Source organism: Sinocyclocheilus grahami, unplaced genomic scaffold, assembly GCF_001515645.1.
Source record: "Sinocyclocheilus grahami isolate Dianchi unplaced genomic scaffold, SAMN03320097.WGS_v1.1 scaffold668.1, whole genome shotgun sequence".
NCBI lineage: Eukaryota > Metazoa > Chordata > Actinopteri > Cypriniformes > Cyprinidae > Sinocyclocheilus > Sinocyclocheilus grahami.
In genome coordinates, this window is record NW_015505847.1 from 346,050 (window position 1) to 361,228 (window position 15,179).

Sequence of the window (15,179 nt, forward strand, 5' to 3'; positions counted from 1 at the left end):
CTAAAACTTGGTAACCATGAATGAATGCATATTTGTCATTTTAACTGAACTTAGGACTGGTGGTGGTGTTTAAGATATTGTTGGTCATAGGTAATAGTAATTATTATTAAAAGATACTACTACTACTACTACTACTATTATCTGCTGGGTTCATGAATATTAATCACGTTGTCAGCGTTCGCTCGAACTGATTTGCTGAAATCAAAACAGGGACGGTAATAGATGAGCGCCAACCAACGAGAGCTGTTCGCGCATTAGCTCCGCCCACTGCCGAGAAACTGTCATATCTTCTGCTTGTTCTCAAAAGCTGAATAATTCTAAATGAACTCTGTTATTTTGACAGGAAAATACAAAAGAACATGGTTTACATGTAGCGCGTCGATTCAGCATGGTATGCAAGACTCTCGCTCTCTCTCTTTGCATGTGTGAGAAACACAGCGCTATCAGTAAAGCGACGGCGAGTCGTGCGCCTTCACACTAGTTTACGGTACGTCAAATACAGGTGCGCTGCGTGCTACATAGCATCCATTGAGTACATGACATGATCCATTGAGCGCATCCAAATAGTACAGATCGCTTGACGGAGAGCAAAACTCTCAAGCGCTCAGTCAGCGTGTTTATCGAGTGAAAATCTGTGTTGAACGCCTCTCACACACGTACTGGCGTGTAAAATCTAAGAATTTATTAGCCAATGGCTAATGTTAGACATTATTTAGTCGCCCAGAGCAAGATTTAGTCGCATATGCGAGTGATTTACTCGCAATGTAGAGGGTTGGCGCAGTGGCACTGATACATTATATTTCACACACTTTATTTTATTTTCCAAATGTAATAGGATTAGTCCAACGAATCGTTCGGTTTGTAATGCATACCGAACCGAAACCCTCGTACCGAAAGGTTCAATACGAATACATGTATCGTTACACCCCTACTGGTAACGCTGTTCTCTTATTCATTGATCTGCTAAGTGCTAACCCCTATGTTATGCTCACGTGTTCGGATAATAATAGCTTTCTAGGACTAAACATTATTTGGATAATTGGTAAAAAAAAAAAAAAAACTAAATCTCTTAATAGCCCTACTGTTAGACCTACCTGAAAAACTAAAAAAGCAATTTATTTCATTTGTAGGCCTATTGTTATTTTTTATTTGTGCTATAATTAGTAATTTCTTTATTTGTTCATATTTTATTACTGAATGCTTACTTGTCATTTTTTATTCAATTCAAAGTTTTAATCTCGTGCTACTGCAACAAAATTACCCCACTGTAAAATCAAAAATACACTGAGTGAGCAAAAATGTGAGAGATAGCTAGCTATAATGGTAATTAAACATTGTTTACATATGAATAAAAGCCTACAATAAAATCTGTCATATACAATGCTGCTTGAACGTTTGTTGAACCCTTTAGAATTTTCTATATTTCTGCATAAATATGACTCAAAATATAATTAGATTTTGACACAAATCCTGAAAGTTCCTCAAAGAGAACCCAATCAAACAAATGAGACAAAAATTTATACTTTGTAATTTATTTATTGAGAAAAATGAGCTGGTGTTAAATATTTGTGAGTGGCAAAAGTATGTGAATCTTTGCTTTCAGTATCTGGTGTGACTCCCTTTTGCAACAATAACTGCAAGTAACGTTTCTTGTAACTGCTGATCAGTCCTGCACAATGGCTTGTAGGAATTTTAGCCCATTTCTCAGTACAGAACCACTTCCTCCTATGAACTGCTTGCTTCAGGTCCTTCCACAAAATTTCAATTGGATTAAGGTCCGTAATTTGACTCAGTCATTCCAAAACATTAACTTTGTTCTTCTTTAACCACTCTTTGGTAGAACGGCTTGTGTGCTTGGGGTCGTTGTCTTGGTGCATGACCCATTTTCTCTTGAGATTCAGTTCTCGGACAGATGTCCTGACAATGTCCTTCAGAATTTGCTGGTATAATTCAGAATTCATTGTTCCATCAATGGTGGCAAGTTGCCCTGGACCAGATGCAGCAAAACAGGCCCAAACCATGATACTACTAACACCACCATGTTTCACAAATGGGATAAGGTTCTTATGCTGGAATGCAGTGTTTTCGGTCTCATCCATCCACAAAACATTTCTCCAGTATTCCACTGGCTAGTCCACATGATCTTTAGCAAACTGCAGATGGGCAGCAATGTTCTTTTTGGAGAGCAGTGGCTTTCTTCTTGCGACTCTGCAATGGACACCATGGTTGTTCAGTGTTCTCCTGATGATGGGCTCATAAACGTTAACATTAGCCAATTTGAGAAAGGCCTTTAGCTGCTTAGAAGTTAGCCTGCAGTCCTTTGAAACCTAGTGGACTTTTACACGTCTTGCTTCTAGAGTGTTCTTTGTTGGTGGACCACCCCTGGGGAGGGTAACAGTGCTCTTGAATTTCCTCCATTTGTACACAATCTGTCTGACTGTGGATTGGTGGAATCCAAACTATTTAGAGATGGCTTTGAAACATTTTCTAGCCTGATGAACAACATCAACTCTTTCTGAGGTCCTCAGAGATCCTATTTGTTTGTGCCATGATACACTTCCACAAACATGACCAAATTTTGATAGATCCCCGTTCTTTAAATAAAACAGGACACACACTGACACCTGATAGTCATCTCACTGATTGAAAACACCTCTGAACAGATGGACTCTAATTTCACCTTCAAATTAACAGCTAATCCTAGAGATTCACATACTTTTGCCGCTCACAGATATGTAATATTGGATCATTTTCCTGAATAAATAAGTGACAAAGTATATATTTTCATCTCATTTGTTTGATTGGGTTTGTCAACTTTCAGGACTTGCATGAAAATCTGATGATTTTTTGGGTTATATTTATGCAGAAATATAGACAATTATAAAAGGTTCACAAACTTTCAAGCAGCACTGTAAATTGGTCTCTTCATTAGAAATTAGCCTACTGATTGCCACCATCGATGGACAAAAAATTTAATAATATTTAAAATATCTGTATGACAGTATATTCTGCAGTTCTTCCCTGCTGTACCAAATATCTATACTTTTCAAAGTATCATATCGAAATTATCACAATTCAAGTATTGTGACAAAATTAATTTTGTAGGGTGCCACAAATTTGTTAACATTTCCAAAGGGTGCCGCGACTAAAAAAAAGGCTGGGAAACACTGGGCTATAATATACACCATTATTCAAAAGGGGGTCAGTTAGATATTAAATGGTTTTGAAATAAATTTTCTGCTTAGCAAGGCTGCATTTATTTGATCAAAAATACAGTATCTACACTCTAAAAAAATCCGGGGTTGTTTTTTTAACCCAAATGCTGGGTTGAGCATTTTGGGTCAATTTTTTTGGTTATTTTTTCAGTGTTTGGGTAGTTTTTGTGGTACCCAGCTCCTGGGTCAAATGTAGCCTAACAACCCAATGATTGGGTAGTTTTTTTTAGTGTTACCCAACTCCTGGGTCAGACATAACAACCCAATGTTTGGTTAGTTTTTGTATTACTCAGATCCTTATAGTTATTTACTGCAGGGATTTTGCGTCCTCTTCTGGAGAGAGCAGTTCTAAGTGCCATCAAATTGACGCATTTCTTCGGTAAATACAGGTTTGTGTACATTTCATTTTATATATAAAATCGTTACTGTGCTGTAAATCGTTAAATTTCATGCAGAGCAACCTACATGCGTGCGGTGTGAATCACCTAAACGTCGGTCGTATCGCGTGATTGAAAAGCCTGATACTCTGCATAAAATAAACGATTTTATTCATAGAGATATAGAATACAAATTTGGATGTTAAAATATTTCCTCAGAGCTGTTTACTGTTTGTTTTTGGACAGGTTATGGAGGCAGTCACAGTATATTTCGGCTATGAGTGAAACGCAGGGCAGCGGACTTAGCTGTGAGCAGTTCCCCACTGAACACGACTCCAGCTCGGGCACGAGAGCCAGCGCCATTATGGTGGAAACGGAATAACAGAGACTGGTCGATTATACGTGAATGACATCTGTTTAATGTTTCATTTTAACTTTTAATGGTTGTTAAACAAGTTTAAATAGGCAATATGTATACATAAAAACGATAAACAATGCTGTATTTGATAAAGGAAAATAAAGAAAGTTATCATGCAAACCAGTGGTTGTCTGGAGTATTTTACAAAAGTTTAGAGGATTTAAGTTAATCTGTAAACATTATTTCATGTATACAGTAAAAAATAAGCTATATTATAATAAAAATGAATCAACCCATTAGCAGGGTTAAATCATCCCATTATGGTGGGTTAAATAAATAACCCAATTTGCTCGGTAAAATTAACCCTAAATGTGTTCTGTCCTATATTTACCTAGCCCTTAAGTTAAAAACAACCCAAATTGGGTTGCTTTTAACCCGGTGTTTTAGAGTTTAAAATTTGAAAGAACTGTTTTCTATTTGAATGTTTTTTTTAATGTATTTTTCCTGTCATGCTAAAGCTGAGGTTGCATATCACAATGTTAGTTTAAACGCTTAACGCTGTTAGGCGCATCCGAGTGTTTGTGTGGAAAAAGCGCACCATGAAGGCGCTGGCGTGATCGCTGGCATTTTCCCCCTAATAATACAACTTAAAATACGCCGTCATTTTTGTTCATAGAGAGAAGAGTAACATCATTATACAATGTAGAGGGTCTACTTTTAGTACACCCACAATAACAACAAAACATTGCACTTTTGTAAAATAAAGAAAACAAACAGGATGCGCTTTCTGCCGTCTCGAGCATGTCACAAAAATGAAACTAAACTCAGCTTATATGCCTCACAGACAGTGTTGCCAATTATTTTTCAGAGAAAGTTGCTAAAGGAACGTCGATTTGTGGCTAAATTATGTTATGATGTCATTGCGTGATGACGTTATTGCGTAATTATGATGCAAAATTGTGTCACAACATCAAATCTCAGCAAAAATACTTTAAGTTTTTTTAATAGCTAGTAAACTAGTAATACTACACATTCTCAACAATTATGCTTTAAGCAGTGTATTAGTAGTTAGTTAGTATGCTACACTAAGAAAAGCCTGTAAGAATAGGGCATCTATTCTGTTAACATGAAAGGATTTTCCGTATTGGTTTTTTACCTGCATTTTAAATTACACATTGTGTTTTTTGGGTAACAGGGTTACAATGGATAATGGATAATGTCCTGGAAAATTACAAGTATCTTTTCCATTTTTCTTACAGAACTGATCAACAATTGCAGGTACAAGCTAGATGCTATACTAACAAAGTGTATCATAAATGACCAATTATTAAATTATTATTATTATTATTAAATTGAACAACTGCAAATAGCAGCTAACTTAATTCACGTGATATCTGTACTGCTAGGCATCTTTGGTTTCCTCTTTTTGTGTAATTTGGAAGGAAAATGTGTGCTTTTTTTAGTCACATCAAAAGTTGCCAAATAAAATAAAAAAAATTGTTGCTAGGTGCTTTTGGAAGAAAAATGTCCCAGAGTAGTCTGAAAAGGTGCTAAATTTAGCAACAAAATTGCTAAGTTGGCAACACTGCTCACATACATATAAGAAATGTATTTATAGAAACCTTGAAATGTCTACTTTAAAACGAAACAATTAAAATCGAAACAAAACTGTATCATTATGCAATCCCTATTAAGGTGCTTCCAACTGTAGGCCTACTGCAGAGATGGCGAGTCAGTAGCGTTTCCATTACCCTTCAAATTGCGCAAATTGAAATTACGAATTGAAAATAGGCTACGCTACGTAATTTTTACGCTCGCATGAGGTGGTTTTTCAGGCAATGCGCAAAAGGATTAATTCGCAAAACGGCAATGGAAACGGCTTTTTCGCATTTACAGGTCACATGGCGTATGTAATAAGTCATATGATCATTCTTCAACGTACTAACCTCCAAGAAACAATTCATAAGTGGCCGCGCTCCAGTATAAGGGGCTTTCCCTACTATTAAAGCTTAGACAATTTACACTGCACACGTCTGTGGTGCAGTGTGGCTCTGATACGGTCACTGAAGCTGATTACGGCCACCCAATGCTTGTTTGTTTTTATACAGTCTATGGTTTATTCCAGCAGCGCCACGCACGTTTCTGAAGCGGATCTCTTTGCTGCTTCTGTAAAGATACAGGCACAAGCCTCCTTTGAATAAATATAGCCAAAATCCCACCAAAATCCATTGCCATGACTTATCGCGAGAGGCAAAAGGTTACGTTTTAGCCACATAACATTGGTTAATGGAAACGCCTCATTTCGCAATACTTTTTTATCGACATTCAGAAAATATCGCCAAAGTTTTGCGCAAATCTGTAATGGAAACGCGCGTGTCAGCTGCAAAGATGTGTCACTCCTCTCCATCTCCACATTTATTAATAAATAATAAAAATATCTTCTTACTATTTTTACCCGATACAGTAATTGCTGGTGCTTTGCACTGCTTTATGTGTGCGCTAGAACGCTGAAGGCTCATTATGGTTTAGTATTTAATTCGCCGACTAGAAAAAATATTTAGTCAGGGAAGCCGACTAAGAGATGTTTATAAACAAATTTCGGGAGGCGCACGCACAGATAATTAACACGGCCAGTTCATCATTAGTGATTACGCCATGTATCCAATCAGCGCAAAAGAAAACTCCTATAAATAACCAAGTACGTCCTACCTAAGTTATCTCTCGATTTTCAGCATTCGGTTTGCTCCTTTTGCCTTTTTACCACAGACCCAATTTCCCGGCCAACGAAAAGACTGGGGATTTTTCAGATCCTCCGCCGCAATTTGCCGGCCCCATAATCACTCCTTCTCCGCCAGACACGGCCGCCGAGCACCAGGCTTCATCGCGGCCGCTGCTCTTCTCGACAAGCCACACGCTCTGGCCAATAGACCGTGCAAAGCCCCGAGCTCGCCTCGCTCGTCATTACCATCGTACCGCACAAGACCCGGCTCTCCTCGAGCGCTGGGTCGCAGCAGCAGCAGGCCTTCAACGAGCCTGTGCCGCGCCCCAGATCTCTCCGCAGCAAAGCCTCACTCGCTTCCCGCTGCGGCTAAGCCTTTCACCGCGGCTCTTCCGGCGCAGGCCGTGTTACAAATTAATTAATTTTCAGGTGAAGTCATTTTATGACATAAACGGATGTTGATGCCATTTTGTAACACCTCCGTGAAGTTGGCCCCCCCAACTTCACGAGGTTTTTGAACCTACGAAGCAAACGTTTTTTCCAAAGTTTATCATGCACACTGAAATGTCTGAAAGCGTTACATTAGCCTTATTGTGCATGTATAAAACCTCACTGAGATGATACAGACGGAACAGACATAATACATTTTACGCAATTCTTCTGGCAGGATCAATTCATTTAAGTTAATATTTCACCATTTACTGACACAACCACGGCTCGCTCACTCAGAATTGATCTAAAACGCAACTGCCCTCGTGTTTTGCCGTAGGACAGCAATCGTGAGTAAATTTTCTGTGGTCTTTTAGGTCTGTAATATGAAGAGCGTGCAAAGTAAATATCTTAAGCAACAATGTGAAGGTGAATAACACATAACTGCAAAATTTGCCTTACTGGTATGTCTATTGGTACAATGCAGTGTTGCCAGAAATACGATAATTTCTACCTCTACGATGTACGATCAATAATGAAAAGAGAAAAAAAATCCAATAATGTATGATTTCATAATTTTATGACGATTCAAATGATGGTCATAGGGCTTCTATATTCATACACGAAATCGGCTCATCACAGACACTCTAAATGAGCTCATGCACACCTCAGAGTGTGTTAAAGGGGTCATATGATGCTTTTTTTAAAGATCATTATTTTGTGTATTTGGTGTAACAGAATATGTTGACATGCTTTAATGTTCAAAAAACACATTATTTTTCAAATACTATACATTATTGCAGGGTTCCTCAAATCTTACCCTGGAGGTCCAATGCGCTGCAGAGTTTAGCTCCAACCCTGATCTAACTCAGCTACCTGCGATTTTCTAATGATCCTGCGGCCATTGATTAGCATGCTCAGGTGTGTTTGATTAGGGTTAGAGCTAAACTCTGCAGGAAAGTGGGTGGGCCAGATTTGAAGATCCCTGCATTATTGTATGTCCTATATGCCCCGCCTCTCTCTCTCGTTTTCTGCAAAGTCCCTCCTTCCGACAAGCGCAGTCTGCTCCGATTGGCCAGCTGACCCAGTGCATTGTGATTGGCCGAACACCGCAAGCACTCGTCGGAAATGTAACGCCCCTTACCATGAAAGGAAAACTTGAAATCGCATCATATGACCCCTTTAAGAATGCATGAGGGTGCCCTGCTTTAAAGCCAACGTGCACTATGTTGCGGTCCATGATGGCAAGAATCCCCTCAACATCTGGCAACACACAGGCTTCTGATGACAGCGGCTCAGATGTGGAGTTAACAGCTGAAGTCTGTCTACACTGGATGTGACAAAGGGAGTGTTAAAAATCATTTTAATACGTCATAAATAGAACGAGGCATCAGTTTACTGTCGGGGTTGTCGTGTCACATCCAGTGCAAACAGTCACTGATTATAATGGTTTCTATAGTATTTCGTCGCACTGCTCGCGTCCAATGTAAACACGGTACGCCTAGTTATCTATTGTGGTAATTTGCAGGTAGTGTCAAAAAGTTGTTGGTTTAGATAGCTGTATTCTGTACGTTTGAGTCGTGTACGATAATTTTCTTCCAAATACGATAATTGAGCTTCTAGTATGATACTTGGACATTTCCAATCTGGCAACACGGGTACAATGTGTCACATGACTAAAAATGCATCATCGTTTTCAAAAGCCTCCGTTTCCACAGTCCATACTACAATGTGAAAACCGCATTTTCAGATTTATCCACTCTGAAAGCGTTTTAAAAGCTCTGTTTTCCTGGACTCCTTGTTTTAGTGTGGATGGAAGGCCAAAACGAGAGGAAAAGACGCGTTTTCAACAGAAACTTATTAATGTGGACAAGGCTTGAGGAGTTGCCAAATCTAGCAACAAATTTACTGCAACACAAACTAAGTCTGCAACACTGCAGGCTACCCAGGCATTTCAGCTTGTCCCGCTAAATGTCACTAACCCTTCCACTTTCTCGTGGCCTACAGCTATAGCAGCGGAAGCAAGTGTGAAGCTGCTTCCGCTTGCAACACAGGCCCTCACACCTCAGTATTTCCGTCCTGTGACTTCTAACCCACCCTTTTCCTTTCAGTGGCCTCCAGCTCCCGTAGCAGACGCTAATGTGAGGCTGCCTCCACTAGCAGTGCAGGCTACACAAGCTCTTCAGGACGTCACAACCCAACCCCCTTCCCATGGCCTACAGCATTTGTAACACAGGCCCACATCTCTTCCGCTCCCTCATGCTACTAATAACCATTTTTCTGTTCAGTGGCCTCCAGCTCCCGTAGCAGATGCTAGTGTGAGCACGCCTCCGCTAGTGGTGCAGACCCATCCACAGCCCTTGGAGGCAGAAAATGACGGTTTTCAAGTGGCAGTCTATGGAGCCATGGAATAAAAAAAAGATAAATTTGATTTTATATTTCAAAATTCTTTCTTTATTCTAGCAATTCCGAGATTATATCTCACAATTCTAATAAGGAAAAAACAACTCGTCATTCTCTCATTTCCCCTCGGCTCTTCTGGCTTTTTTCCCCTCAGATTTGACAAACTCACTATTTTTGAGTTAAGTCGAGTTATAAAGTCCGAATTAGGAGATATAAACTTGCATTTGCGAAAAAAGTCAGAATTGTGAGATAAAATAACTGTTATGTAAAAATGTTAATAAGGTTTAAATATTTCTAATAGTAAGGTTTAAATAATATTTCATGCTGTAACTGTAGGGCTAATACAATACGTCCCCTATGAACAGCATATGTGAATATGTAGACCTACTGTTTAAATCGAATTTATGCTTTAAAAGTAGAGTAATCATAGCAGTTTTCATCCATAGTATGTCCATTTAAACGTCTGCGTTTAGCTTCAAATGGCGTCTTTGACGACAGTATTCTATAAAAATTATTTGCATTCCGATCTTGACATCAAAAGGCACAAAAATATTTTTTCTTTGGAATGAAATCCATGAAATCATGGATTTTACCCATTTACCTACACTTGTTCGCAGTGTTTTTCTGCAACCACAATGTGCACGCAGCTGCATGTGACGTAACTGTGACGTCTACTCTAAATTGGTCTATAGGATGTAATTTGAATGTCCAGTAGTCCTCAAATAACATTATAGTCCTGTCTTGTCTTGTTAAGATGCGGCATGAATTTCGTCATACATTTTATCATCAGATATTAGTTTTAGCTCATCAACGTCTCGTCTTATTCACAGAAAAAAATGTTCGTTTACGAATATTTTTCGTCGTCATCTTCGTTGACAAAATGAACACTGCGTTGAGCACTGTACAGGCTCTCACGGTCGCCCTTAGTACATGTGTTTTTTTTTCTTTTGTAGATGCTAGATGCTAATAGAACCTGCTTCAGGAGAATAACATTATCTAAATATTTCAAAGAAATATTTTCAAAGAAAAATTGGAAGAAGGTGTTGACATATAATGGTTGTGACACAGGAAATATTAACATTAGGATTTAAAATATTCTAAAACCATAAAACTGACCAGAGCCTGTCTGACACTGATGTACTCTGCAGAGGTGCAATGTGGCAAGGGGGTCATTTAAAGTGTTTTTTTTTTTACATTTTAATGAATGTCTGACAGTGTTGACAAAAAGTGGGGACACAACTTTAAAAACCTTATGAAACATGCATGTGTCACTGAAATGCAGCCCCCACAAAACAACCTTGTTTTGATATGAGATAATTTATTAAGTGTTGCTTTTGATAAAACAAGCTCTTTTTCATCATTTAAAAAAACAAACTTTTATATCCATTTTATTGCATATGAATGCTTGAACCCTTCTCTGTGGACACACTGTTTTAGATGTAGTGAGAAGGCAATAAGTGTCATAGATTTGATATAATAATGATAAAATTAAAGGGGTCATATGACATTGCTAAAAAGAACATTATTTTGTGTATTTGGTGTAATATAATGTGTTTATGCGGCTTAAGGTAAAAAAAACACAATTTTCCACATAATGTACATTATTGTTGCTCCTCTATGCTCCGCCTTTCTGAAACGCGTCGATTTTTAACAAGCTCTTTTTCATCATTTAAAAACATTCTCTCCATTTTATAGCATATGCATGATGGAAACCTTCTCTGTGGACACACTGTTTTAGATGTAGTGAGAAGGCAATAAGTGTCATAGATTTGATATAATAATGATAAAATTAAAGGGGTCATATGACATTGCTAAAAAGAACATTATTTTGTGTATTTGGTGTAATATAATGTGTTTATGCGGCTTAAGGTAAAAAAAACACAATTTTCCACATAATGTACATTATTGTTGCTCCTCTATGCTCCGCCTTTCTGAAACGCGTCGATTTTTACAAAACTAATCATTCTAAAAAGCGAGGTGTACGCTGATTGGCCAGCTATCCAGTGCGTTTGAATCATCAGTGGCAAATTCTTTAAATATGAAAACGTACTTACAGGCTGTGATTTAGAAGCGCCAGACTGTCCTTGCAAAGTTGGAATTGCCCCACTTTATAGAAACAGCCTTTTGTAGGCTACTCTCCCAGGTTCAGGAAACCGTCCTCCATAAAATGCGCTGGACACATCTGAATATTTGGGTTGAACTGTTCTGGAACAGTGTTGTAAATACAACTTAACCACTGATTTCTAGGTATGTCCTCTTTTGGAAGACCAAACAAAGTGGTTTTACTTTCACAACGAAAAACACAGCATCTCCACGGCATGGCGGCGGCAACAATACTACAGCGAGAATCCAAGCTACGCCTTCTTTCTTTGGGTGAACATGTGGGCGGTGTTATGCAAATCTACCCACAGTGACGTAGACATGTGGGGGCGTGTTTAAACGAGGCGTTTTAGGAGGGCGTGGACTAGTCTTAACTTTTATAAAGAAAATCTCTTTGGGTTTGAGACTGTAGTCTTTGCAACGAACAGCTTGTAACACTCCAAAGAGAAAGGAAAACTTGAAATTGCATCATATGACCCCTTTAAATGGAAGGGGATAATTGTGTTAAATACATTTTATTATTGATCCCAAATGACATTTACATTGAAAATATTTTCATTTTTAAACCTAATAGCAGTTACCATTGCTGGACATGTTTTGTCCCATGTCTCAAGAATCAGTGTCCTGTAATTTAAAAGTGGCTAAAGGCAAAAATAGGAAACGTACTGTGTATTCAAAACCATAAGATTTTAAAGGAAGTGAAGATATGTTATCTTACCTTCATTCCATCGATACCTGGAATACCAGGTGGCCCAATGGAACCCTACAAGTGAAAATTACATATTGTCATTAGATATATTTAAAATAAATTAGATATTGGCATTTAGATAAAGACACGTTAGATAAACATGTCATGTGTAGATAAAGATACTGGCATTTAGATAAAGACATCCACCTAGATAAACCTCAGGCTGCAGACTTTTACACTCTGCTTGCCTCTTTTGATCTCAAGAGAGTGTTAACTACGGCTACTCACAAATCAGGCAACCAACTGGACCTTATTTACACACGACACTGCTCCACTGATCATGTACTGGTTACTCCACTGCACACCTCGGATCACTTCCTCCTCACTCTTAACCTCAACATGGTTCCTGACACAACACATACCCCTCCATGTGTCATCTTTCAACGTAACCTACACTCACTCTCACCCTCCCGGCTATCTGCTATGTTTCATCTTTGCTTCCTCCCCCTAAACCGTTATCATCTCTTGATGCTAACAGAGCTACTGATAATTTCTGCTCCACTCTTACATCTTGTTTAGACACTGTCTGCCCCTTGTCTTCCAGGCCAGGCCTTACCACCCCTTCTGCCCCTTGGCTGTCAGATGTTCTCCGCGGTTGGTTCTGCTGAAAGGGTATGGGTATGTCCTCCTCCTCCCCCTCCTTCATCAACTCTAACAGCTGACGACTTTGCCATGTTCTTCATTAATAAAATTAAAACCATCAATGCACAATTTTCCACACCACAATCTGTCAAGCACATCTTACCAGCAAACATACACTCGTTTACATCCTTCTCTTCACTCTCTGAGGCAGAAGTCTCCAAACTCATCTTTTCTAATCATCCTACTACTTGTCCGCTTGATCCTATTCCATCTCATCTCCTTCAAGCCATTTCTCCTGCAGTTGTACCTGCGCTCACTCACATCATTAACACATCCCTTCACACTGGTGTTTTTCCCTCAGCTGCCTTAGCTGCTCGCTGCTCCCTTTCATGCTGGATGAAGGACCATCACCTTCAACTCAACCTTGCCAGTACAGTACATATTAACTGACTCTATATATCTATTTGTCATTCAAAGTGATGACTTTTTTTTTTTTAAGTTTTGTGATCCCTCAGAACAGGCTTATGATTCTGTTGCTTATCTATGAACAGAAAACCCTGAGGGAGGTGTTGAAGTGTCATTTCTCACTGCTAGATCAAGAGTGGCCCCTAAGCGACAGCTATCCATGCCAAGGTTAGAACTGTGTGCTGCCCTCACTGGTGCTCGGTTAGCTTCTCTTGCCAATAGAGAGCTTACATTACACATATGTTCCTGTTTCCTCTGGACTTGCTTCACCACAGTCCTGACATGGCTACAGTCTGACTCCTGTCGCTTTAAGGTTTTTGTGGGCACCAGATTTGCCGAGATTCAGGAACTAATGGTCAAACCTGGCATTATATTGATTCTACCAATAATCCATCAGACAACATCACCCATGGAAAAACTTGGTAGAATTAGCAACAGATAAGTGCTGGAGACAAGGACCAGCATTTTTTTCTGGTAACCACAGGACCACCGGCCCATTACACCAGACCAAGGTATCATTGACAGTTGTGAACTGAGGGAATTTTTCTGCTGCAATCTGAAGATCACTCTTTCCCAGATCCAAATCTATGATGGCAAATCAATGCCATTAATAACCGAGCACAGCACTGATGCTGGCATGCATGGTAAATCACTTCCGCGAGAAGAAAACAGATCTAGACGGGAGGAAACGGGAGCCCGCAAGCTCATTTCAAACCCTTGTGACATGTAGTGATGGGACGATTGATACCGAGACTCCGATGCTCCGACGCAGTTTTCAAAGCCCTATTGTATCACACACTGTGCCGATGCTTGTATCAAAATGACAGTACCACGTGATTGATGGCGTTTGAAGCTTCGAACGTCATGCAGTATCGGAAGGTCGAGACAGCTGGTTTGAAAAAATTTGGCGCTTCGCATGACTCTTGTGTTTGACTTTACATTGACTTGGTTGTGTGTGTGTGTACACTTATTTGGGATTCAATAGAATAGTTTAGAATAACCTCAACACCAGACAGAAACTGAATGCACGTCACACCTCTATTGCATTTTATCATGTTCTATAGCTGAGGTCTCGGAGACCCCGAACAGCTCACCCAAAATATTTTAGCTACTACTCGCATCAATTATTAATTATAATCACACACTTGTATATTTTATATTATTGATCAATATGTGAATCCGTTGACTGGACTACGCATGACACGAGTTGGCACAGATTAAAAACTTTTTCAAACCATCCTCTGGGTTAAGGCTAGATGGCATACAGCAAAAACTACTGGGCATGCGCACATCAATATAGCGTAATTTTTCTCACACTGTACAACAATAATTACTATTTTTGCATTATTGTAAGGGGTAGGTTTAGGGTTGGGGTAGGTGTAGACGTTAATAAAACACAATCTAATACGTAGAAAATTCAATTTATTGTTAGCTTTTGGTTTTAGCTGGATCCTACGGTGGCAGAGAAGTGCACAACAAATCACAATTCTGAAAACAAAAGAACAAATTACAAACGCAAATGCAAGTCTAAAAAACTAAATTACAATTCAGAAAACACAACAACAATTCAGAAAACACAACAACAATTCAGAAAACACAACAACAATTCAGAAAACACAACAACAATTCAGAAAACATAAGTCAGAAAACACAATGACAAATTCGAAAACAAAATAAGTCAGAAAACACAACGACAATTCAGACAAACCGGAAAAGGTAGGTATAGTTTGAGACAGTGCCATTGGTTTGGGATTACTCACCGCTGACTGGACGAGACATCTGT

At 39.1% G+C, this 15,179-nt stretch overlaps 1 protein-coding gene across 1 annotated transcript in view; it reads right to left on the reverse strand.

The window, feature by feature from the left end:
- LOC107558967 (collagen alpha-1(XXV) chain) overlaps positions 1 to 15,179 on the reverse strand; it is a 268,638-nt gene that overhangs the window by 124,878 nt on the left and 128,581 nt on the right. The window contains exon 7 of the mRNA XM_016242681.1: positions 12,320 to 12,364. Coding sequence (XP_016098167.1) covers positions 12,320 to 12,364 — 45 coding nt within the window. The remainder of the gene's footprint in view (positions 1 to 12,319; positions 12,365 to 15,179) is intronic.